The sequence below is a fragment of the Artemia franciscana genome, chromosome 7 (genome assembly GCF_032884065.1).
Source record: "Artemia franciscana chromosome 7, ASM3288406v1, whole genome shotgun sequence".
NCBI lineage: Eukaryota > Metazoa > Arthropoda > Branchiopoda > Anostraca > Artemiidae > Artemia > Artemia franciscana.
This window is the reverse complement of record NC_088869.1, coordinates 58,781,833-58,809,049: the sequence shown is the minus strand read 5'-3', so window position 1 is coordinate 58,809,049 and position 27,217 is coordinate 58,781,833. Positions and strand designations below refer to the sequence as shown.

The following is a 27,217-nucleotide window of genomic DNA, read 5'->3' as shown; positions in this document are numbered from 1 at the left end:
TGGAATTCCTATCGCATAGAGGGAGCTAAAACGACCCTTTTCCATGGGTATCTTTGTAATTTATTTTCAGTACTCAGTGTATTCCCTATATTTAAATTCTATTCCTGGTTTCATAAATGATGAGAATAAGGGACTTACAAGTGGGGGCGGGATGATTCTTCTGTAGAAGTGTCGATTCATAAATTCTCTGTGAGCAAAGAACAGCGTTTCTTTTAGCTCCTTGTTTTTATCTAAACACCAGAGACAAAGCTTGCAACGCTGTTCATTACACGAAGTACATTTTCCGCATATTTCTGGGAATACTACTATGTCTTTCATAGCTGCTTCTGTTTCCAGCGGAGCTTGTAGCCAAGTCCTATGAAAACAATGGTAAGCAAATAACGGTATGATAGGCTACACACAGTGCTTATGAAATACTAAGCTATTGAATTAAAAAGTTTCAGGCTTATTTTTGATAAAACTTGAGGTATGTGGATACGCTTCAATTTCATAACAACCTAAAATTTGGTACGAAAATTCCAGAACAAAAAAACAAGATAGCTTATCGAAATAAAAAAATATATCATTGAAAAAAGATTCCTTCAACTATTCCTTCAACTGATTCTTAGCCTCTCGTTTACCTTAATCCCTGGGCTCAATTTGAGGGAGCTGTAATAAATTACAAGGGCCAATACCCTGCACTGCTAAGTACCTCTACGTCGTGACATACTCCGAGGGCCGGGCTGATAAGTCCAAATAGTAGGTTTTACAACGAGTGTGTTTTTGTGAATTTGTGTATAAAATAGGTTGCCTGCAACGTACGTAAATTGGAAAAGTTAAGGATATCGTTTAGTAATAAGACACCTATTAAAGGATTTTGACGATTAAAACAGAAATTAGCTGTTTGTTTCTTGATAGAGTAAATTGTAAGTACAACTTCGCCACCAAAAATATTTTCAACCGCCAAGTGAGGATAGAGGACGTTGCAAAAGGTTGAACTTAAGGAATTATGCGTGGGTACCAAAGCTATACAGACATCGTTGTCAGTTTAACAGATAAAGCTACAATTTTTATTTCTAGTTTTCAATCTTGTTTGTTTTATCCTTCTATTGTTTTCTATTCTAGTCAATTTTTTGTCTTTACCTTCTATTGTCCTTATTAATTTCAGCTTCTTCTTTGTCTTTTTGTGCAACAAAGAAAGTTCTTGAAAGTGAATCAGCCAATCTCATGTTTTACTTTATTTTTATTGTCGTTAGTTGTGTTTACTCCATTTTTGTCTTGATTCTTTCAAGACAAAATTCTTACCACAGTTTTATTCTCCATTCTTCTGTGGCGAAACCTCGAGGTTCCCTATGCTAACTTATTCAGTATGTAGAAAACATCTATTAATTGTTTTTATCTGGTTCTTTCAATTTGTCCCCCTTCGTAAATAAATTCCAGCAACCAGAGCCAGGTAAAACCGGCCGCACAGGCTAATGAGACTTTGAAGCATTGATCATTCTCATTGAGGCATCTATCATTTTATTCTAGCATGAGGCGTATAATCCTAAATGCGCTATTACATATAGAGGCTTCATCTGTGAGGGCAGTATTATAGCAGGAGAGGAGGGACAGACGACAGTAGCTAAAATGAGCACACAATGTAAAATCTACGAGAACACAAGCAAATTATATAAATAACGTAAGAATACATACAGAATATAAAGAGGAATAAAAGCTCTACGAAAATACAAAAAGGATACTCAACCTCGAGGCAGACCTAGATTAATACCCTTACGAGCTTAAACAGCACACTTTCAGTATAGTTAACTTGTTTTTACCTTTTATTTTAATTAGACATACCTCCTAAGCAAATTCCCGCACACGTACCATAGTATTTTCTTGCTTACATGAAGTTTTTCCCTCTGGTAGGGGGAGGGGCGAAGGTCTTTAGGATTAAAATCCTTGAATGTTTTGTAATGCATAAATGGCCAATAATACATAAAAACGATAAATAAGAAACAAGATATGACGATGTTGAAATATTAGATAGCCTAAGCAAGGCATTGATTGTTTAAGCATGACTAAAAAGAAAACTATTCAACCGAATCCAAGAAGTTTCCAAGAGCTCAAATACCATAGCATCTGTTATTATTTTAGGACAAAAACAAACCGATTTAAAATTAATTTCCTCAACGTTGGCCAGGATACAAAATAAAATGAAAACATGAGAAATGCCAAAGCGCTGAGGAAACACTATCTCTGAGCCAAAGATACTTTAGAGATCTTTGGAAAGATTCCATAGAAGAAGTAATACAACATTAAAACTGTTATTTTTTAGTTTCAGCAATGTGAATAATATCTATTTAACAGTGATTCTTGGCAGTCCACTTCCAAAACGGACGACCAGAATGTTATAAAAAATGTGAATAAAGAAGAAGAAAATAAGCCAGTTATTGGTGCATAGAGACAAAACTTTAGAGTAAGGGTATGACGAATTTTCACAAAGGAATGATATATCTGTTCTAGGAATAAAACCAGATACGTGATATATATCCAAACTATTTCCATTTTTGGCCATATTCAAATTATCTTTCATTTAGAAAGTGTCGCGATTAGAGTTCCTGGATCGAATTAGATTTTGCAATCTTAAAAATGAAAAGACAAATTACGAAAAAAATTCCAGAAAACCGAACTTGAGGTCGAAATAAATTATTAAACAGCTAAACTACGGCGAAAAGCAATGATATAGCAAAAATAAGCAACGATAAGAAATCGCTTGCAATTAGCCGAAATCACTAATAAATAGTAGTTGCATGTTTATGAAAAGCATAGATATCATCTGCAAGCTTGTAAAGCAAGAAAACTAAGGTTAGAAAAATCTAAGAATTCGGTGAGCTGATTTCGATTAAGACTTAGACGAAATCCAAAATTCGAATTTATTTATTTTCTTTATTTCCCTCAAAAAAATGAGGAGTAGACTACAGTATAATATAAAGAAAAGACAAATGATAACGCTTACAATAAAAAAATATCAAATATTGATCAAACACTTAAATAAAGAAAAAAAAGATACAAAAACACTTTCTAAATAATTTAGCCTATAAATCATCATGAGCCAGAACTATTACTAAAAAACGGAAATAAATTGTGGCCTAAAACGATAATTTTCGCCTTGTCTTCAATCGTTTTATATTTTTTCTTTATACAGATTACAGGATCCTTCACTTTAAGCTTTAAAACAATCTCAGTGTTACTAAAAAGGGGGGAAACCAAGTAAAAATTTGCAAAATTTAAAATAAGAAACTTTAATGGGCGAAAGATCAGAAGGTACGAAATTACCGAAGAGGAGGGACGGGAACAACACGTGAGAAATAGTCATAGCGCTATACATACGACCAAGGACGTCTCGACAGTAAAGATCCCGAAAACAACTTAAAAGACCAAATGCATTGCGTAGTTTCATCTGAACATGCTGAACCAGGACTGGTTTAAAATCTCTTTTCGAAGCAGCATAAGGTAATCCCAAATAAGTGACAATTGGCGACGACTGGAAAATAACACCATTGCCGCAATCGAGAGTCGCCCTGACATTATCCTCTAAACAATTTAAAACAAAAAATTGACATTTTTCAAAACTGATAGAAAGGCCTAAAACTTTTAAACAATTAATTAAAATATTAAAATTAGAAACAAGACTAGACTTGGACTGGCTTATAAGGATAATGTCAACAGCATATGCAATGTAAGACAGATTTCGAGATAATGAAACAAAAGAGCAGGAAAGAGAATTAAGGGCAGAAGCTAAACATGAATTGAATATATAAGGAGAAATAATTCCTCCTCGTCTAATTCCTCTACCCACTTGAATTAATTTGGACTGAGATGAAGACGAACTCGGACAAATACGGATCTTTAATCCAGAATACCAAGAGCGAAGAACTCGAATGACAGCTAGGGGCAATCCAGCATGGATTAAAGCGAGCAGTGCAGATGCATGAGAAATGTTATCAAAGGCCCCTTTGATATCAACCAAGAGGGCGTATAGCGGTTGACCAGAGATTCTCGCTTCTTCAATAACTTTGCTGAAAGATGCATGGGCGTGGTCACATCCCATACCTCTCTTGAAACCACCTTGATTAGAACCAACGTCAAGAATTTCAAAAAGATCCTTCAAACACAACTCAAACACTTTCCCAATCATAGAACCCCTAGTAATTGGCCTCCAGGAACTACAAGATGACAAGTCTTTCTTCCCGCTCTTAGGAATAGGCATAACTATTCCAATACAGAATGACGATGGTACTAAACCAGCAATAAGTAAAAGGTTGAAAAATGCCCGTAGCGTAATAAGAAAAGAAGAAGGAGCAGAGGTGATTAGCAAATACGCCATCATGATCCTTAGCCGACTGCGCCTTTAATGTTTTGATTGCTTTACATAAAATATCCTCAGATATCCTGTAATTAGTTGAAAAATTCTTCAACCTTTCATCTAATTGCAACACAACACCGTAAGAATCGTGCGAACTCGACAACTTAGAAAAATAATTTTCTCACTCTTTTAGCGATGGTGTGGAATTAGTATCAGGCATGTTAGTCCGCCTATTGCCTCGGAGAACTTTCCAAAGGAGATTCAGGAGTACAAGGAGAAAGATGTGAAATAACGAAAACACTCACAGCAAGAGCAAAGAACAAAAACAAAATCCCCTCAAGGGTAACTTAAGAGGGTTCAAAGTAAAAAAAAAAATTGAGGATAAAAATAAACATTTAAACAAAAACCCGCAAGCATACGTGAAAGTTTAGACATATGCGGCAATACTGGCCGGGGCAGATCCAGGGGGGCAAGGGGGGGGGGGTGATCGCCCCCCTAGACGGGCTGTAATTTTTTTACTGCACTTACGGAAGCCTGCAAACTACTGTAACTAGACTATAAAACCTTTTTACATTACATTCATTCCACAGCTTTTCCACTATCAAGCTAGTCTCGAGTATTTTTGTCACCTCATGGCATAGCAACAGTTCACCCGGTAAATTTTTGCTAGTTCTCGCCTTCCTGCTCGATGTAAACAATGGAAGTGGGTAAGGTTGCGCAACGCAACCGGACCTGGAGTGGCAAAACAAACATTCAGTTCCAATGTATAATGAAATTTGAATGTGCATGTGTCACGAGGATTTTCGTCGTTTAAGCGATATTGATGTCGGGAAAACGCGGACAAAAGACGCTTGACAGCTTTGTCATTTCAAAGTCTCGCAGAATAGATAGTGTAACTGCAACTGCAGGTAGCTTGTCACAGGGTTACATAGTGCGGAATTTGTGGTTTCCCTTCAGTGTCTACAGAGTATTTGCGCTCTGACCTTGCCTCTTAGTCGGCTATTCTAGAAGAAGACTTTGGACTTGGGCGCTGCAGATGGCCACGTTTGCGATCTTTTAGATGTTATAGCAAAGCGACGGGAAACGTGTGACGAAGAGTTCGCATTGGTATTCAAGCAAGTAAAAGAATTGTCAGATGAAATCCAATTGGCTGTAGGAGTTCCAAGGATTACACAAAGACAGGTTCATCGAAATAATCCTCCTCATACTACGCCTGAAGAATATTATCGACGTGTTGTTTTTATACCTATGCTCGACTCATTCATAAGTGACTTAAAGAGCCGATTCTCAAGAGACACGCTGAACTCTTTCCGGTTAATCGTACAGCTGCCATCAAATATTGTGAATTGTACTGATGATTTGCTGCAATCTTCCGTCAAAGAGATCTCTAGCATCTACGGTCAACTTCTTGGCTTAACCGTGCCGTCTACCAGGGCAACACTTATTTTGGCATAGGTGCATGTGTGGAGAAGTAGATGGCTTCGCGTTAAGAGAGAAGGAGGTATTTTTCCTAGTTCAGTGGAAAAACTGCCAGGGAATGTGACAGACACCTATATCCTTATGTCAGCTCACTTCTTGATATTTTTATATCTCTTCCAGTGAGCGTGGCATCTGCCAAGCGTAGCTTCTCAACTTTACGCAAACTGAAAACCTGGCTCAGAGCACAGATGGGGCAAACTAGACTCAGTGGTTTGGCCCTCCTGAATGTGCACCGCGACATCGATATCAGCATTGACAGAGTAATCAACAGGTTTGCGAACAGTGGAGCCAGGAAGCTTGAATTTTGCTTGTAAACAGTTGTCAGTTGATCAAGTACAGTTTTGTAGTCATTATTGTAATATGAAAACCACATTTTCGTTAAACAAGAGACCGCCAGGGAAACTTAAAACGTGAAAAATAAAGTCAGTCTTGTGGCCGACAAAAAAGACACTACCCCCACTCTTTTCGGTAACAACCCCCACCCTAGAACGAAAGGCTGGATCCGCCCCTGAATACTGGTGCATACAGAAAATGACGTTTTCACGTTTTGCAACCTTTCAATTCATTTTCCATCAGATTTGTGCTCATTGCTAAATACAATTTAAAAGAACGAAGTTTTTCCGAGGGAAGTAAAGAGCGAAGTTGAAACTTAAAACGAACAAAAATTATTACTTCATAGCCTATCTAACATATATCATTAAAACTAACGCAAATAAATAAACTAGTGATATTTCCCTATCTTTGTAGGAATACAGAAAACCAGCACTTTACTGAAAACACAAAACAATAAAGGAGTTTTGGCACGGTAAAAGTAAATATTTTAAGTACGTTTTTAACAGTATAAAAGTAAAACATTTTTAGATTGTTGCTCTATTTATTTTCTTCGTTTAATTTGGCATCGCTTCTGCACAATGAGCTCAGTTTAATGATTGGCTTTTGTTTTGGATCTGAAAATGACATTTCATGATTATTTTGTAGACAAGTTCGAGGTGAAGGAATCTTATTGGTATTAGGACTATAGACTCGCTTTAGAATTTGTATCACAACTTAAATTCTCCGTTTTATAGAGAGAAATAGGTGGACTTCCAGAGTTCACATTGGGTTTGCTATGTTCTTCATTTCGGGTAATACTAGGTGAGACCAAGAAGTTACCTGATAAATCAATCCATTATTTTATATACTGTGTAATGACTTTAAACTTATTATTTTTTTGCCTAAGTTTTCAAGATAATTTCAATTGGATACTGAAAGTTACTGATGTCACAGCTCCTGTAGGAACATAGGAAGCATTATAGATTAGTTTGTTATTTTAAGGCTACGTATTTATTTTGGACTCTTAAATCAGTATTCATATTTTTATACTTGGCTTTTTTGTTTTCAGTAAAGCGCTAGTTTTCTGAAATCCTACAAACATTAGGTAATATCACCACTTGATTTATTTGCATTAGTTTTATTGATAAATGTTAGATAGGCTAAGAGGTAATAATTTTGTTCACTTTAAGTTTGAGCTTCGCTCTTTACTTCTCTTGGAAAAAACTTTTTTTTTTGGAATTAATCTGTGCTCATTTTGGATTAAATTTTAATTTAGAATCAATACTGCTATGTATTTTTATTATACGGAATAATTATACGCTTTTTATTTATACGGAATAATTTATGTTCGTTTTAAGTTTTAATGTTGGTCCTTAGTTTCTGTTGATAACTTATTTTCTTTAAATAATATCTAATCACCAATAATATCTAATCCAATCTAGGAGAGATTCGACGCCTCAACCCTTATTAAGGAGCTGAACTAAGAAGCCTTAGAAGAATTGAAGGAAAAAATAAGTTTAGAGTGAAAAAAACATAGTGTCGTTTCTTTCTGTTAAAAAAAGAAGAAATAGATCGTTAATTCTTTGTTTTAAAAAGTTAAATTTAGTCACACTTAAGAAAGTAGGTCTAGGTGAGTAGCTTCGACACAAAAGGTTAACTGAGCGGACAGGTTTGTATATCGATATACTCGCGGAAAATTTCGCTACCTCAATAGAAATGAGCATTTAGGCTTAGGGTTTTATTTGACCTGTCCCTAAATAAAGAGCCACTCATAACTCAGAAATGAATAGAAATTTCAAAAAAAAGATCATTTATTGTCTAGGCACGATGAATGGTATTATAAACTAAGTTTGTTTTCATTTCAAAAATTTTGGGAAGAATTACCTGAATTCTACTGCACAACTGTTTTCATTGGTCTTTCTTTCTCTTTGGATACACAATCTTACGTATGGAGAGAAAATTATGGGGGAATTTTCAAGCAAATAATTTGAATAAGTAGGTATAACAATAAGCAATCCTTCTTTTAATATACAACTTTGAGTGATTCCAGAACCACATGCCTCTACTTCTCAAACCATGAAGAGACAAGGGGTTGGAGTCAAGGGCGTAATTTGCTATGGGGTAGAGGGGGCAATTTTGATTCCCAGACCTCAATTTTCCTCCAGAACTCAGCTTACCCCCCCCCCTCTAAGCTGAAATTTAGTTTCTCTAAAAATGTTGTCAAAACTAAGGCAAGCCTGCATAATTCAAGCATTCACTGAAACAGGTCAATTTTCTTTAGTTCATCTTTATCTTTTTTATTACTATACGGCTAGTTTTTCAATTTTCTCTGCCATTTTCTTTTTGCCAAATACTTTTACTTCAAAGACGAATCGAAAAAATAGTTACCATTCCTGAATCAGTGCTAGATGGCATTTTTCTGCACTAGGTAGTTTTTTTCTAAACGCATTTTTTGACTTTTGGTTACTATGGGATGTTGTTCGCTCTTTACTAGGTTGCAGCTACCTTTGCAACCATGATTCAAGATATATGAGATGCCCGAGTTTAGTGTTTTCTCTTTTGCAAGTATCTATTGTTTTTACCTAGGTGGCTTATAAGGCCGTATCTTTAGGGGGAAGTTTAGGGGGAAAAGTTGTCCGACTCGTTAAATCGTAACAAAAAGCGTATAAACAAATTTTGATACTTTTTCATTAACCCTCCCATCCAAACGAAAATCCCCCCCAAACAAAAATCCTGAATACGGCCTTGGTGTAACGACAGTTCATAGCTGAACATAGCTTAAAAATTTTCTGTCCTTGATGTCCTTGAAAAAGTCAGAATAATAAAAAGTTTATTACGGTTATATAATCCTCTTGTTAGATTATTTTGATGCATTTTGATGCAGCTATGTCGTAGGTAATGTTGGTTTATTTCTTTAATTTCTAAGTTTTTTCTTCTTGTGTTTGTCCACTCCTCATTTTTTAACATTGAGTCATAAATAAATTATTATAATTATCATTATTATATGTCTTGAATGACTCGTTTCACACATGATACACTGTTCCTCCCTCAACGTCCCGCTCTTTACGCTAAAGTTTGACTATTTCTCTCAATTCTACTTTATTAAACAGTAAAAACTTTAGCGTAAAGAGCGGGACGTTGAGGGAGGAACAGCAGCTTTCATACACGGAGTAATTTCTGTTCGTTTATAGTTTTAATGTCGCTCCTTACTTTCAGTTAAAAAACTTGTTTTTTTTTTATTTAATTTCTGAACGTTTTTGAATTAATGCATGCTTTAATTTTGGCTCTCCGCAAATGAAGAATTAAAACGAAATTTGTGTATTCATTTTTTTTTGGCTAAATGGCTTTCTCTTAGTTTTGATCAGACGATTTTGAGAAAAAGGGTGGGAGAGGTTACCCTAGTTACTCACCAATTTTTCGGTTACTTAACAAGGCAACTATAATTTTTTACTTTTAACGAACGTTTTTATTAGTAAAAAATATAGATAACTTACAAATTAACTTACGTAACGAACTTCTATATTCGTATATTTTCATCATGTATATGAGGGGGTTTTCCCCCTCATCAATACCTCACTCTTTACACAAAAGCTTTAATATTGTCCCAATTCTTTAAGATTGACCCCTGAATCACAAAGGCTGTAGAATAAATAGTTGAAATTACTAAATACTTTAGCGTAAAGAGCGAGCTATTAAAAAGAGATGGACCCCCCGTATGCGTAATAATCTCTGTTCGTTTTAAGTTTTAATGCTGGTCCTTACTTTCAGTTGAAAAAACTTTTTCATATTTTTTTTCATTATTTTTTTTTTTAAATAATGCTAGAAAATCCTGCGCCCCCTTCATGGAATTTCTCTTCTCCCATGACAAATGTAGTAGGATCTTCCTCCAAGGGAAGATCCTACTACATAGCCTCCTACCCTCAACCCCCCAACCAAAAAATCTTCCTGAAAAGGTCTGTACACTTCCAAATAATCATTACTATATCTAAACGCTGGTCAAAGTTTGTATCTTGCAGCCTCTCCCCTGGGGACTGTGAGGGAGTAAGTCAGCCCCAAAGACATAGATATTATGTTTCAACTATGCAGAACAAAATGGCTATCTCAAAATTTTGATCCGTTGGCTTTGGGAAAAACATGAGCGTGGGAGGAGGCCTAGTCGCCCTCCAATTTGTTGGGTCACTTGTAAAGGCCACTAGAACTTTCAATTTCCGTTAGAACGAGCCCTCTCGCAACATTGTAGGACCACTTGGTCGACACGATCACCCTTGGGAAAAAACAAACAAACAAATAAACACGCACCCGTGACCGGTCTTCTGGCAAAAAATACGAAGTTCCACATTTTTATAGATAAGAGCTTGAAACTTCTACAATAGGATTCTCTGATACGCTAAATGTGATGGTATGATCGTTAAGATCGTGTGACTTTTAGGGGGTGTTTCCCCCTATTTTCTAAAACAAGGAAAGTTTTCTCAGGCTCGTAACTTTTGACGAGTAAGACTAAATTTGATGAAACTTATACATTTAAAATCAGCATAAAAATACGATTCAGTTGACATATCTATTGGTATCAAAATTCCGTTTTTTAGAGTTTCGTTTACTATTGAGCCGGGTCGCTCTTTACTACAGTTCGTTACCACGAACTGTTTGAATAGCTAACAGCCTTGATAGGACCTATGTGTAAAACAAAAGTATGTAGAGTCAGAACTGAATACAAAATTTAAAAATACTGAAAGAGTAAAATTAAAACATAAAAATTCTTCATAAAACACAATCTTTTCCAGCGTCAAACACAATATAGATTATTGTCCTTATATAGATTAAATAAAAAAAACAAGTTTTTTTTTAACTGAAAGTAAGGAGCGACATTAAAACTTAAAACGAACAGAAATTACTTCGTATATGAAAGGGGCTGCTCCCTCCTCAACGCCCCGCTCTTTACGCTAAAGTTTGACTCTTTCTGTTAACTCTACTTTTTAAAATAGTAAAAAACTTTAGCGTAAAGAGCGGGGCGTTAAGGAGGTGGCAGCCCCTTTCATATACGAAGCAATTTCTGTTCGTTTTGTGTTTTAAAGTCGCTCCTTACTTTCAGTTAAAAAAAACTTGTTTTTTTTATTAAAAAAAAACTTTACTTTTTTTACTAAAAAAAAAAAACAACAAACAACAAACAAACAAATAAAATCGTATCATGAAACTCGTATCGTTATCTGCCTTCTGGCAAAATTCCACATTTTTCTAGATAGGAGCTTGAAACTTCTACAGTCAGGTTCTCTGATATGCTGAATTTGATGGTGTGATTTTCGTTAAGATTCTATGAATTTTAGGGAATGTTTCCTCCTATTTTCTAAAATAAGGCAAATTTTCTCAGGCCCGTAACTTTTGATGGGTAAGACTAAACTTGATGTAACATTTATATGTGAAATCAGCATTAAAATGCGATTCCTTTGATGCAGCTATTGATATCCAAATTCAATTTTTTAGAGTTTTGGTTACTATTGAGCCGGGGCGCTCCTTACTACACTTCGTTACCACGAACTGTTTGATGTATATAAAAAAAAGTTAACAGAGTAGGTCGACCAATACGCAATTATTATTTGAGTCAATCCACGAAAATTTACGGGGTGGTGGAAAGTATTTTTCAAAATCTACGGGAAGGGGACAAACTTGCCGTTTTTTCAGCAGTAAAAACGTATTTCCCGAAACGTATATCCCAAAAACGTATTTTAAAAATCTAAGGAGTCATATGCCCCCTGCCCACCTCTAATATACGCCATCAATCATGACCCCACAACTCTTTCATTTTTAGCATTACAAATTTCGGTTTTTACGTGTAGCAGGAACAAAATGAATCATTTTTTACTCTTTACTCTATTTGAATTCAAGGCAAAAACATTTGAACAAAAGCATTTTTCATAACATATTTCATGGCGGTTAGCACACGACATTGCTTGATACGCAAATTGTCTCTTACAATGTAATATGCCACATCTTTGGTATGACAGAAAATAGAAGTATCTTCTTCTAGACATACCTGAAACATGTCTTGGAAGATATGTCATATTTTCAGGCTAATTTATGTTTTGTTCATCATTTGTTATATATATAAATAAAGAGGAAGATTTTATACAGAACACTCAGAAAGAACACTGAACTCAGAAAGAACACATAAAGAACACAAAAAGAACACATAAAACTCAGAAAGAACACTGACACATAGGAAGTACAACACTGAACAAATCTACCACTTAAATACTCATGCCAATACTTATGAAGAGCAATTCTTAGCCCCCCTCTAACAAAACATGTTACAGGACTAGTTCTACCCCAAATAGCTCACGTTCGAGATAACAACTCGTGACAAAATGACTACAGTACCTGTTATGACGACAACCCAAATTTTGAACTATAATATCAAACTAATCTTGATACAACTCTTCTACACAAGCGTTTGTTTCCCCTTGCAGCTTAAGCTTCTGTAACATTTTCAAGCTGAACAGTCTAGAATCCTGCTTTCAGCCCAAGACCTAAGATTTTTTTTTTTTTTTTTTTTTTTTTTTTTTTTTTTTTTTTTTTTTTTAATGAGATACTATTTTAGATATAAACTGCTTCTAGCAAATTGCAGATATTGTCATCAGAAATAACACACAACTACCAAAATTGTTCATATTTTACTTATTGATATTTTGGCACTTTTTTTTATTATTGATCAGAATTTTTATTTTTGATATTTACCATTATTTTTCGTCAACTAATGTTGATATTTTACTTTATGAATAGGAGACAGTGGCGGATCCACGGGGAGACACCCCCCCCCGACGTAGGGGTGGATTTGTGGTTGGGTCCGCTTGCTCTGGTTTGGGACGATAGTTTTTTTGTAATTGGTTTTTAATAGTTTAGTTTTTAATGAGTAATTATTAAGACCGTTTCTTTTTGCAAACAAGTTTGAAACAAGGTTTTAGTTACTTTGTGCGGTCTCTGTTAGATTTTACTAATGACGCATACTGCAAAAAAGTATTTAATTAAATTTAGGTTTATCAAGGGAATCTGTCCGTTTTATCACGAAAGCCAACTGGGAGGCGAAAATCTTCATTTCGTAATAACAAGGAGGGGAAATTTAAAATCCTAACTTCTTTAGGCAGTCGAAATGATATTTCAGCATTGCGCTGTCACAATGGGGCTGAAAAGCAAAATATTTAGTTTTTATTACTGTCAAAAATTGGTTTCCTCATTTGCTACAGCACTGAGTCTTGCTATAGCGCCGAGGCAAAGAAATTGATATCATTACTTTTTTTGGCTGTCTGTTTCGGTTTTTTAGGTTTGCTTTTTTTGCGAAGCAGGGTGTTTTTTACAACATTGGTTTTTTTTAGGGGATTTGTATAATAAAAAGTAAACGTATGAGAAGTGCGAAAAATATTAATTTAAATTTCGAATTTTGGTGAGCAAATGGTGGCCACTTTACTGCCTATTTTCATCTAATTAAAACTCTACATTATATGACAAATCACATTCGTCCATCCTAAAACATTAAATAAGGGCCATACTCTTTAAACTTTGATAAAGGTTCATATAACTATATATTTAAAACTAAGTATATGAGGCAAAATACTCCTTCAAAGGTTGGAGTAATCATTTAAGAAGAATAGATTTTCGAAAAATTGTTAATAAAAGAAGGCAAATAATCATGTGTTTATTATTTTTTTTTATCTAGCTGGTATAGATGGATAAAATATAGTTGTTTTTGTATTGGGGTTGAATAAATTTGTCCATAAAATTGTTTAAACTCCTAAATATACCACTGATAAGATTTTTATACTTACTTTGATATATGTCATCCAATCATATTTCCACGATTAGCTGTTTATAAGTCAAAATTTTTACAGGACAATTCTCTTAATCAATGCTAAATCTGAGCCAGATTTCAAATTTTTATTTTTTTGCTCAACAGACATACCGAGATTTAAACGTTTGAATTAAATACCTGTAAATATCAAGATTAAAAAAAAAAAAAAAAAAAAAAAAAAATAGAAATCTCCACAGTTTGAAATCCTGAGAATTTAAATCACCAATCTATACCTATCAAATACAAAGATAACAAACACATATTGTTTTTTAAGGAGTATTTTGACTCAAAGACTTAGCTTGAGACACATACCTACATGCATCTTTAATAGAGTTCCTATTTTTCTGACAATTTTGGTCTTTATTCAAATATTTCGTCATTTGAAAATTTTTCCACTTTAAATCAAGATTTGCATACTTATGAAACGCGAAATTCATGTGACATTGTCCACGAGACACCGTCAACAAAAAGAGCTTCTTTTTTAATTAGATTTTTTGCACCAGCTATCGGGAATTCAATCCCCTTGGAAATCCGGGACTCAAATAACCTTATTACCTTCAAGCGAGCAGTGAAGGGTCGTTACAGAAATACTGTTTAGATTTGAATATCGTGTGGTCCTCCTCTTTTCGGTCTTTTTCTTTTTTTTCTTTTCTTTCTCTTCGTCACCTCCTTTTTTCTCTTTTTTTGATAAATCCAGTCGATTGGTTGTTTCTGTTTGATTGTTTAATTATTCTTTAGTTAAGTTTCCGCCCAAGTCAAGCCCTTTTGTGCTTTCCTGGCAGATTATGTACGTGTAATTATGTGTTTTTGTTTAAATATATATGATTGAATTGAATTGATTGAATTGAATTAAGATGAATAGAAGAGGAAATACTAACGAAGAGCTCTAAACTAACAGGGCTCTAGACTGACAGGATTGGCCATTATAAACGTTCACCAAAATATTGAGGTAGACATCGACCGAGTAGTAAATAGATATGGCGGGAGTGGAAATAGAGAAATGACTGTTTCTTATAAAATTATGAATTTTGTCATTTCAGGAAAATATATTCAACTTTAAGAAGCAGAAAAATAGTCTGCTTTGTTATGAAAAGTAAAATTTTGATTAGTAAATTTTTTAGATTTTGTCGAAGTTTTCGTCGAAGAAACACAATTTTTCAAAAGAAACAGTGATTAGTTAATGTTTTATTGCCTATACTTAAAACCCTCGTTTTAAATTTCTTCTGTCCATTTCTATCTCTTCGTTCTGTTTTTCTTGTTACATCCCTAAAAGAACTAGTATTTAATCTAGTATTTAATGTTTTACGAATATACAAGTTGTGTCTTTATCCTCATTTCCCACTCTTCATAACTATCATATTTACTAAGCGATGCCACAAAGTTAGGCGACATACTAAATAGTTTGACCTATAAAAATTGTCACAAAGAGTGCATGACCCCAAAAGATGGCTCAAGACCAATTTTTTTCTTCTTTTTTTTACAATTAAAAGCTTAACTCACTTGCTATTAAGGTCAGAAGTACAAAAGCAAAAAATTATGCAGAAAATATTTTTATGGTTAGTGAACAGCTTTTTTTTATGGCGGGTTGGTTTTTACAACTTATTATTTTTATGTACCAATATTTTTATATTTTTAATTAGAATAAACCATTCTAATTTCAACAGATTGATTAGAACTTAAACCCTTACCAGATTTTAGATTAAATTTACGACCATTTCCACTACCTATCTACGACACATAATAGTCGAGTTATTTCTTCGACACATAATTGCGGGTATTTCTTTGTTCGCAAGTTTATCGGAGCAACGTATTATGCCCCCCCCCCAAGGAAAATCCTGGATCCGCCCAAGATTGGAGACTTTTATCTTATACAATCAAACTCATTAAAGAAAAAACACATTAGTGCAAATAAGACCTTGCCTTCTTTCACGGAATGCAGCCAACTGTTAAGGATAACAATCGAATCGCAAGGTCAGATAAGAATCGATAAACAATGAGCCTGATTTGAAATTGGCATGAACTCATGGAGGAAGTATGGATAAAGAAAGAAAAATCTAACTTAGCAACTCGAAAGGCAGCCGGTCTAAGGAAAATAATCAAAGAACGAAACAAGAACCGAAAATGTTTCACCTCGCCTTGAAAATAAACAGTAAAGATTTGAGAAGTCTTTCCGATTTTGTAAAAAAAGAAAAAATAGAAATGGTCTCTCAATATCGATAAAAAGGCAAGAAAGGAATTAAATAAAGGATAATTTGTCACATCATCTTAAAAATATGGCTCAGAAAGTTTCTCGAGGAAAAAGAATTAAGAGTCTAGTCTACGAATTAACCATACTTCTTGACAACACAAGGAGACTAGATACAGAGTACTGGCCCTCTGGTGACTGGGATCGAACCATGGACCCCGTGCTGCCAATCAGAGACCAATCCCCTGTGCCACCACATACACTAAGAATAAAGAGTTCGAATAGAAAGAGACCGTTTATAACTTTTCTTCAGTTTTATTTTTGTATAAAAGGAAAGAGAAAAGGTGCAAATGAGTTCTTTTTTCTAGTTCGCCAGTATTGACAAAATGCATACGAGTAAACTGTGTAAGGATATGGATGTAACCATAAAGATAATTGATTAAGAGAACGCATTTTAAATAAAAAAATCATAATGCTCAAACTAAGGATTGAAAAATACTAAAAAATAAGATAAATGAAAAAAAATCAAACTGAAAAATTAAAATGAAATAATGACAAACTGACATTACATTAAGATGAAAAAAAATATTAAAAACAACAATAGATAAGAAGTGAAGTAAAAATATGAAAAACTAAAATAAATAAGAAGTTAAGTCAAAAACGTTATTTCCTTTGCGTACAATAATGCACGATGGTCATAAATAAATCCCGCATATATTGAGGCAAAATTCCAATTAGAGAAAACAATAATCGAAAAAAAAAAAAAAAATAGACAACACTTGTTATATCGAAAGTTTTTGATCACCATTTAATTTGACTTCGAGGCCAAAAAAGGAAAAAATTGCTACGACGATTCTTTTTATAAGAATGAAAAGAATTCATACTCACATCTCGGTGTTGTCGGTATGCCCTCTTCTTCCAAGGCCTACAAGACTCAAAGTACTGTAGATAACTTGAAGATATAGCAGCCTATTTGGAGGAAAGTGCTCACTACTGAGGTTCGGTGACATATTTGCCTATAAGAAGTATGCAAGTGTTTGTAATCTTTCTTGCGAGTGCTAGATTAATAGGGCTAAAAGTAGGGCAGTGCCTAGATTATTGCGCGGTGGTGGAATTTTTTCCAGGGTGATACCGATTTTTTTCTAAAACGCATCAAAATGCATTTTTATTACGTTTTTACAAGTCAGACAAACATTTAGGGGGGGTTCGAACTCCTTAACTCCTCCCCAGAATACAGCCTTGGTTAAAGTACAGATCAAGCTTTGCTTTTCATAGAAACTATCTGTCTTGGCTTTACTTTAATTAGGCCTTCTGAATCCCTTTGACTAAACTTTTTACTTGAAAAACCATAAACAGCTTCAAAAAAACTAGAAAAAGATCGTGAATACGATTTTTAATGAAATGAGTTTCCGTGTGTAATTTTTGGAAGTGGAGAACGCCAAATTAAAAAAACCTGGGAGACGTGGGTAAGATACCAGCGCAAAATAAGCTAAAAACTTATATAACAAAACAACCAAAAAGGTGTAACTTTGAAAGCGTAAATGTCTTTGTGAATCAACGGATTGTTAATGTTTGAATTACGACGAAGAAAAGTGTTGCCGAATCCAACTGGTTTTCCTTGTTTCTTTTCACGGTTTAACGTGGCAACACCGGCAAAAATGCGGAATTGCCGTAAAAATTTCATAATATTCAAAAAACCAAAAGAAAAACTTTAGAAAATTACAATTTTCAGATATGAATAGACCTGAGATAGGTCTTACGGCAAATATGTTTTTATTGAATGTAACAATTGCCAATGGTTCCAAAACAAGTAAGTTAGGTACCTGAAAAAAAGCAAAACTTCTTAAATAATCTTTGTAATAATCACCTTGACCTAAATTAATCATTTTGAGCGGAACGGTCTAACTCAGTTTTCTAACTCAGTCTTAGAATTTTAAATATTTGTCAAGCTATCTCGGTTAACCGAACTGATACTGATTCAAACTCTTCGCAGCGTTTTACTGAATAGTAACAAAAGACAGATAGTTAATAATTTCTTCGGTTGCTTCCTATCGTCTCTCGTTTTATATTTTTTGGTTTGGGTGAGTTTGGGTCAAGAGGAAAATGTCATGTTGAATTGCCATATGTGAGAAAGTTTTTTTTCTTGTTTCTCCTATGTTTGGCTGCGTTTCCTGTTGAGGTATCTAGCATACAATCATGCCTATGTCATTGGATCGGACGTATATCAGGTAATATATATTTTGGTAAACCAAGTTGCTAAAAAATAATAAATATAACAAGCTGGCCAATAAATCTAAAAAATCTAAGGAAGCGCTAAATAGAATCAAATGGAGCTGAAGCGTGGCTAGATGTATACGCCTGACCGATTAATGCTGCATCGTCAGATATAGTTGTAGACGGATCTGATGCAGAATGTCCAACTTTTCCCTTCATACCCTTGTGAGATACTTAGCGACACCATTCACAATGAAAATGATTAGGAATAATGTTTTACTAATATTGCCTCAAATTGAAGTACTTATTTAAATATCATTTGTTACTAGAATGGAGTTACAAAATATTTTATCATAGTCAGCGTAGTGGAACTGTCTAAGTAAGGATTGGAGTAGCTTCCTTCCAACATTTGCTCTCCAGGCTACTTTGTATGATATGGGTGGCCATACAAACTTTGAAGCAGGTTTACTCGATTGGAAATGGAACGTTCTAGTGCCCTTTTAAAGAGTCAAAAGTAATTTAGCGGCAACCCGATCCCCTCCCGTTTCTTTTTTGCTACTTTCTTAAACTTTAAATAAAATAATTTATAACTAACAAGAATAGGGATAACACCCCCTAAGCCTTTTAAAGGTTAGAGCGTCATTTGTGACGTCTTCCGAGCAGTATGATTTCTTTGTCACACATCAATAACAGCACAATAAAAACTAATGTCTCAAGGCATGCGTAAGTGAGTCCTATTTCTGTTTGGTGTAATTTCGGGACGTTTTAAGTTTGAATCATTAGATGACTTTATTTTTGATCGTCTTTGGTATTAATATAGCCCTTTACTTTTCTCTGGAACTTCATTTTAAACGTTTTTTAATTACGAGAATATGGTAGCCCAATGAATTAATAAGGATGTCAATATAGGAAGTTGATGAAATAAAAAAATGTATTAATAGACACAAATTCGCCATGCAGCATACCAATTGCAGAGCACAGGAACCAACTCCTTCTCATAGTCTATAAATTTTCATGATATTGTGCATACTTTTAAAAAATTTGTTACAATCTGATTATTTTGGCTGTATCGACAATGAAACAACGGAAACAGATGAATTGTGACAATCAAATGACGAGACACATCATTTTCGTGTAGAATGAGAAGGACATGTTAAAACCATCTAAGCCGTTCGTTTCAGGTACACATGCAGATTCGCTCGTTGATTTGAGGAAACGAAAAAGTATGAAAACGAGAACTACTTTTTTTTTGTTGTCCCTTTATCTATTTGCTTTCTTATGTAGTTTCTTTGTCAAAGTTCATTACTAGTGATTTTTAGAGGTTTCACCTCAAAAGAACACCCAGTACTATAAGGAATATCACGAGGAATTATTCTTAGGCCTCTTTTCCTAGTGTTCAAAAACAACCTAGGGGATAACTTTGCGACAGATTCTCACCGCTTGGCTGATGATACGAGGACAATGATCACCATAGCAAAGGACGAAGATCTCAACGATCCACTCAGGAGAATTTAGACCAACTGGTTAGATAAAACCTAGATGTCTGCAGATGAACAGCTTGAGAGCTTCAATACACCAAAAAATAGAGACCTCCCATTTGGAAAGCACAAAATAAGATTGCCCATCCTGACTCTATCTTTAAAGAAGTGGTAATAAAAAGATAACAGACACTACGCCTTCTTGGAGTCCACTTTTCTTCAAACCTCATGTGGGCTGAACATCTCCGCAAAGTCAGTTCCTCATTCTCTAGGAAGCTAGGAGTTATTCTAAGATTTAAAAGCCTTACCCTGCCAATTCCACAGTGCCCACGTTCATATCGTACATGATACCAGTCATAAAATATGCATGTCATCTTTCGCCAGTGCTCTAAAAAGCCATATTGCTCCTTCCCAACTGGCTTATAGTCGGGCTGATCGCGAGGAAGCTTCTGGAAACCTGGATCCCAAACCCTGGAATCGATCCGAAATCGTTTCGGAGTAACAATTATGACAGTCTTTACTAATACATGCATTACCTTCCATAAGACGATTTATAAAAGTCCGTTCCTAAGAGAGCAAAGCCTATATAGACAATTTACCAAAACACAGCCCGGCAGGACTATCTGTAACAGGTACATCCCGTCAGGAATACCTAAAAATGAGCTTCGCCATACAATCCATCGTCACCCGCAATAGCCTCCCAGTAGAGGTAATCCATGAAAATCCCTCGCTTGAGGCATTCAAGTGAACGCATGATAAATACATCAAAATGGAAATAAAATGAGAAAATCATAAGGACTAGCAGTATATCATCATTGTTAATGGAGCTGTGAAGATTATAATACAAAAAAAAAGAATAAACCCTGTGAATTTAGACTTAACATATTCGAGACGGTAAAAAAAAAGAAATCAAAACATTAGACATAAGTGGTAACCAAGGCATAATAAATGAATCATGTATAAAATGGATATAATCTGGGTCCCTAAGTCATAGGAGTCAGTCAGCATAGGAGTAAGTCAGCATAGTTTATATTTCTATCATGGGGGTTCCCTATCCTTAAAAGGTAACAGTATATACATACACTTTTGCCTCAAATGAATGTTAAGACTAGACCCACAAAGAATATCACGCTGGAAGTTTGGTTTACAATACTTGCAACCTGGATATTAAAACTACGTGATTGTTTCAATAGCACATACACTGCATTGGTCAACAATGATTTCAGTGGAATTTTAAGTCAACAATTAATGACTTTAAATGACTTTATGTTGATCTTCTGACTTTCAAATTTATGCCTCTTTGTGACTCCAAAATCAAGGTCATGGTCATTTGCAAAGTAATTATGCAAAATACAAGACAACAATTCCTTTTTCTAAAATAAAAGAAGTAGATTTTAAAAAAGTAGTTTAGGAATATTTTGGCAAGAGCCATTAGAAAAAATGGCAGTTTTTTGGATGGTTATTATGCAATGGACAATATTTGTTAAGCACAAAATTTGGAGAATCAGACCCAAACACCTGCAATCTAAATGTAAAAATCTAATTTCGTTTTGCTTTTTCATTTTTATGATCTTTAGAAAATTTAAAATTACGGTTTTTTTTATAACAAAAGCTAAGAGCTAATATGGCACCTGTGACGAGATCGGAAGAGCTAAGAGCCAAGAGCTCGTATGGCATGAGCTCTAGCAAAATTCTAAGAATCAATAGATTCATTTAAAAAGAAAATCAGAGGCTTAACGCCGGTTGGGATTTAAAATAAGAGCTCTGAGACACGAAATCCTTCTAAATATCAAAATTCATTAAGATCCGATCACTCACCCGTAAGTTAAAAATACCTCATTTTTTCTAATTTTTCCTCTCCTTTCAGCCCCCCCCCGATGGTCGAATCGGGGGAAAACGACTTTATCAAGTCAATTTGTACAGGTCCCTGACACGCCTACCAATTTTCATCGTTAGCATGCCCAGAAGCACCGATCTACGACATTTGCTTATTCTACCCAACGAGTTTCAACCTGATCTCTCCACTCAAAGCGTTTTCCGAGATTTCCGGTTTCCCCCTCCAACTCCCCCCAATTTCACCATATCTGGTCAGGATTTAAAATAAGAGCTCTGAGAAATGAGTTCCATCTGGATATCAAATTTCATTAAGATCCGGTAACCCGTTCATAAGTTAAAATACCTCAATTGTTCTAATTTTTCCGAATTAACACCCCCCCAGCTCCCCCAAAGAGAGCAGATTCAGTCCGGTTATGCCAGTGCTAGTGCTATTCTTCCCACCAAGTTCCATCCCGATCTGTCCAATCGAAGCTTTTTCTAAGATTTCCCGTTTCCCCCTCCAACTCCCCCAATATCACCGGATACGGTCGAGATTTCAAGTAAGAGCTCTGAGGCACGAGGTCTTTCTAAATATCAAACTACATTACGATCCAATCACCCATTCGTCAGTTAAAAATATATTTTTTTCAATTTTTCCTCTCCCTCCAGCCCCCCAGATGATCGAGTCGGGGAAATGACTGTTATCAAGTCAATTTGTGCAGATCCCTGACACGCCTACCAATTTTCAACCTCCTAACACGTCCAGAAGCACCGAACTCACCAAAGCACTGGACCCCCTCCCCCGACTCCCCTGTAGAGAGCGAACCCGTTCCAATTATGTCAATCATGTATCTATAACTTGAGCTTATTCTTCCCATCAAGTTTCATCCCGAACACTCCACTCTAAACGTTTTCCAAGATTTCCGGTTTCCATAATTTCTGTCTCCCCCCTCCAGATTCCTAGTCCCCGGATCCGACTCAAATTGAAAATGGAGCATCTGAGACATAGGACCTTTCTATAATCAAGTTTCAATAAGATCCGACCACCCATTCGTAAGATAAAGATACCTCAATTTTCACGCTTTCCAAGATTTCCGGTTTCCCCATCCAACTCCCCCTAATGTCACTGGATCTAGTTGGTATTAAAAAAAAGAGCTCCGAAACAAAATATTCTTCTAAATATCAAACGTCATTAAGATCTGATCACCCGTTCGTAAGTTACAAATACCTCATTTTTTCTAATTTTTCCGAATTACCCCACCCCCAACTCCCCCAAAGAGAGCGAATCTGGTTATTTCAGTCACGTATCTTGAACTTGTGCTTATTCTTCCCACCAAGTTTCATCCTGATCTCTCCACTCTAAGCATTTTCTAAGATTTCCAGTCCCCCAACTCCCCCAAATGACACTGGATCAGATCGGGATTTGAAATAAGAGATCTGAGTTACGAGGTAGTTCTAAATATGAAATTTCATTAAGATCCGATCACTCCTTCGTAAGTTAAAAATACCTTATTTTTTCAAATTTTTCAGAATTCCCCCCCCCCCCCCAACTCCCCTAAAGAGAGCAGATCCGTTCCGGTTATGTCAATCTAGTACTTGTGCTTATTTTTCCCACCAAGTTTCATCCCGATCTGTCCACTCGAGGCTTTTTCCAAGATTTCCCGTTTCCCCCTCCAACTCCCCCAATATCACCAGATACGGTCGAGATTTCAAATAAGAGCTCTGAGACACGAGGTCTTTCTAAATATCAAACTTCATTACGATCCAATCACCAATTCGTAAGTTAAAAATATTTTTTTTTCAATTTTTCCTCCCCCTCCAGCCCCCCAGATGGTCGAGTCGGGGAAATGACTTTTATCAAGTCAATTTGTGCAGATCCCTGACACGCCTACCAATTTTCATCGTCCTAACACGTCCAGAAGCACCGAACTCACCAAAGCACTGGACCCCCTCCCCCGACTCCCCCGTAGAGAGCGAACCCGTTCCAATTATGTCAATCATGTATCTATAACTTGAACTTATTCTTCCCATCAAGTTTCATCCCGAACACTCCACACTAAACGTTTTCCAAGATTTCCAGTTTCCATGATTTCTGTCTCCCCCTTCCAGATCCCTAGTCCCCGGATCCGACTCAAATTGAAAATGGAGCATCTGAGACATAAGACCTTTCTATAATCAAGTTTCAATAAGATCCGACCACCCATTCGTAAGATAAAGATACCTCAATTTTCACGTTTTCCAAGATTTCCGGTTTCCCCATCCAACTCCCCCTAATGTCACTGGATCTAGTCGGGATTAAAAAAGAGCTCTGATACAAAAAATTCTTCTAAATATCGAACGTCATTAAGATCTGATCACCCGTTCGTAAGTTAAAAATACCTCATTTTTTCTAATTTTTCCGAAATACCCCACCCCCCAACTCCCCCAAACAGAGCGAATCTGGTTATTTCAGTCACGTATCTTGAACTTGTGCTTATTCTTCCCACCAAGTTTCATCCTGATCTCTCCACTCTAAGCATTTTCCAAGATTTCCAGTCCCCCCAACTCCCCCAAATGACAATGGATCAGATCGGGATTTGAAATAAGAGATCTGAGTTACGAGCCGTTCTAAATATGAAATTTCATTAAGATCCGATAACTCCTTCGTAAGTTAAAAATACCTTATTTTTTTCATTTTTTTTTCAGAATTAACCCCTCCCCAACTCCCCCAAAGAGAGCAGATCCGTTCCGGTTATGTCAATCTAGTACTTGTACTTATTTTCCCCACCAAGTTTCATCCCAATCCCTCCACTCTAAGCGTGTTCCGCGATTTTAGGTTTCTTCCTCCGATTCCCCCCAATGTCTCCAGATCTGGGCGGGATTTGAAATAAGAGCTCTGAGAAACAATATCCTTCTAAAAATCAAATTTCACTAAGATCTGATGAGCCGTTCGTAAGTTAAAAATACCTCATTTTTTTCTAATTTTTCCCAATTAAAACTCACTGCCGTTACATGAAAAGGCCGAAAACACTAAACTAGGCTTTTAGGATTCCAGATTAGGTTTCATTGGGTCTAAAGTCAGGACAGATGCTTGCTATGTTTAGTACCCAAGAAATATAAGTGTCTAAAATCAGCGATTATTTCGGCGCAAAAAAAAAAAATCAATGAAGCATTATATGTCACATGGTATTCCTGATAAAAAGAGAAGTACAAAGAGAAGGACAGGATCATTATTTTATTTTTGGGTGAAATCATTAAAGTACCGTAGAGGAGACTCTCAGCTTTATATATAAAGAACACCTCCATGTATGCAGGGAAGGTTCAGGGACACCTTCAACTCTTCCATGGACATCTTATACACCCCCGTGCATAAAGGTCATCAATGGGATGACGACTTTTTGAGAGTTCAATATAATAGAAGAACACTGACGGAAAGTATGCTTTTATATAGTCATAATAATTAAACATCAAATTTTGTCCAAGAAAGCACTCAACATCAAATACAGGAAGATACTATTCTGCCATCTATGATACTATTCTGCCATTCTGTTTATTACTGTTCATATGAGACAAGAATTAGCAAGCTGCTATCTCAGCTTTTGATTTTTTCGGACCCCTAATTTAGGATTTTAAACAAGTAGTTTTACAGATGAAAAAAACATAGCTTAACAGTTAATCAGTATTTTAATGCTTTTTATGGCACTTGGTATTAACCAAGTGACATATAGCAATCGCAAATTCTGTCGGTCTGTCGGTCCCGGTTTTGCTACTTTAGGAACTTCCAGGTAAGCTAGGACGATGGAATTTGGCAGGCGTATCAGAAACCGAACCAGATTAAATTAGAAATAGTCGTTTTCCCAATTTGACCATCTGGGGGGGGTGAGTGGGGGGCCAGTTAATTCGAAAAAAATAGAAAAAATGAAGTATTTTTAACTTACGAACGGTTGATCAGATGTTAATGAAATTTGATGCTTGGAACTCTTATTTTAAATCCCGACTGGATCCGGGGACATTGGGGGAAAAAGGGGGGGGACCTACAATCTCGGAAAACGCTTAGAGTTGAGGGATCGGAATGAAATTTGGTGGGAAAAATAGGCACAAGTCCTAGATACATGATTGACATAACCGGAACGGATCCGCTCTCTTTGGGGTAGTTTGGGGGGGGGGGTTAATTCTGAAAAACTAGAAAAAATGAGGTATTTTTAACTTACGAACGGGTGATCGGATCTCAATGAAATTTGATATTTAGAAGGATATCGTGTCTCAAAGCTCTTATTTTAAATCCTGACCGGATCTGGCGACATTGGGGGAAGTTTGGGCGGGGGAACCAAAAATCATGGAAAACGCTTAGATTGGAGGGTTTGGGATGAAACTTGGTGAGAAAAATAAGCAGAAGTCTTAGGTACGTGATTTACATAATTGAAACGGATCCGCTCTATTGGGAGGGAGGGGTTGATTCTGAAAAATAGAAAAAATGACGTATTTTAAACTTACGAAGGAGTGATCGGATCTTCATGAAATTTCCTATTTAGAAGGATCTTGTAACTCAGATCTCGTATTTTAAATCTTAACCGGATCCAGCCTCATTGGGGGGGGGGGGCAGTTGGGGGGGGGGAGCCGAGAATCTTAGAAAATACTTAAAGCGGAGGGATCAGGATGAAATTGGACGGGAATAATAAAAACCTGTCTAAGATATGTGACTGAAATAGCCAGACTTTATCTGCTCTCTTTGGTGGAGTTGGGGGGGAGGGTAATTTGAAAAATGAGGTATTTGTAACTTACGAAAGGGTGACCAGATCTTAATGAATTTTGATACTTAGAAGGATTTTGTGCTTTAAAGCTCTGATTTTAAATTCCGACCAGATCCTGTGACATCGGGGGGAGTTGGAGGGGGAAACCGGAATTCTTGGGAAACGTAAAAATTGAGGTATTTTTATCTAGCGAATAGGTGATCGGGTCTTAATGAAATTTGATATTTAGAAGGAATTCATGTCTCAGAGGTCTTATTTCAAATCCCAACCGGATCTTTTGACATTGGGGGGAGTTGGAGGGGGAAATCTTGAAAACACTTTGAGTAGAGGAATCGGGATGAAGCTTGGTGGATAGAATAAGCAAATGTCCTTGATACGTGATTGACGTAACCGAACCAGATTCGCTCTCTTTGGGGGAGTTGGGGGATGGGTTCAGTGATTTGCCGAGGTTGGTGCTTCTGGACGTGCTAGGACGATGAAAATTGGTAGGCGTATCAGGGAGCTGCACAAATTGACTTGATAAAGTCGTTTTCCCAGATTCGTCCATCTGGAGGTGGGGGGGGGGGGGGCTAAAGGGAGAGAAAAAATTAGGTATTTATAACTTACGAGTGGGGGATCGGATCTTAATGAATTTTGATATTTAGAAGGACATCGTGACTCAGAGCTCTTATTTTAAATCCTGACCGGCATTAAGCCTCTGATTTTCCTTTTAAATCAATCTATTGATTCTTAGAATTTTGTTAGAGCTTATACCATATGAGCTCTTGGCTCTTAGCTCTTCTTGCCTCGTCAAAAGTGCCATATGAGCTCTTAGCTCTTGTTCAAAGTATGGTAGTT

The 27,217-nt window shown here is 36.0% G+C and overlaps 1 protein-coding gene across 1 annotated transcript in view; it reads right to left on the bottom strand.

The window, feature by feature from the left end:
* Positions 1-27,217, bottom strand: part of LOC136029739 (probable tubulin polyglutamylase ttll-15) — a 130,170-nt gene that overhangs the window by 23,823 nt on the left and 79,130 nt on the right. The window contains exons 9-11 of the mRNA XM_065708245.1: positions 20,144-20,306; positions 17,032-17,159; positions 139-355 (exon numbers count right to left, since the gene is read on the bottom strand). Coding sequence (XP_065564317.1) covers positions 139-355; positions 17,032-17,159; positions 20,144-20,306 — 508 coding nt within the window. The remainder of the gene's footprint in view (positions 1-138; positions 356-17,031; positions 17,160-20,143; positions 20,307-27,217) is intronic.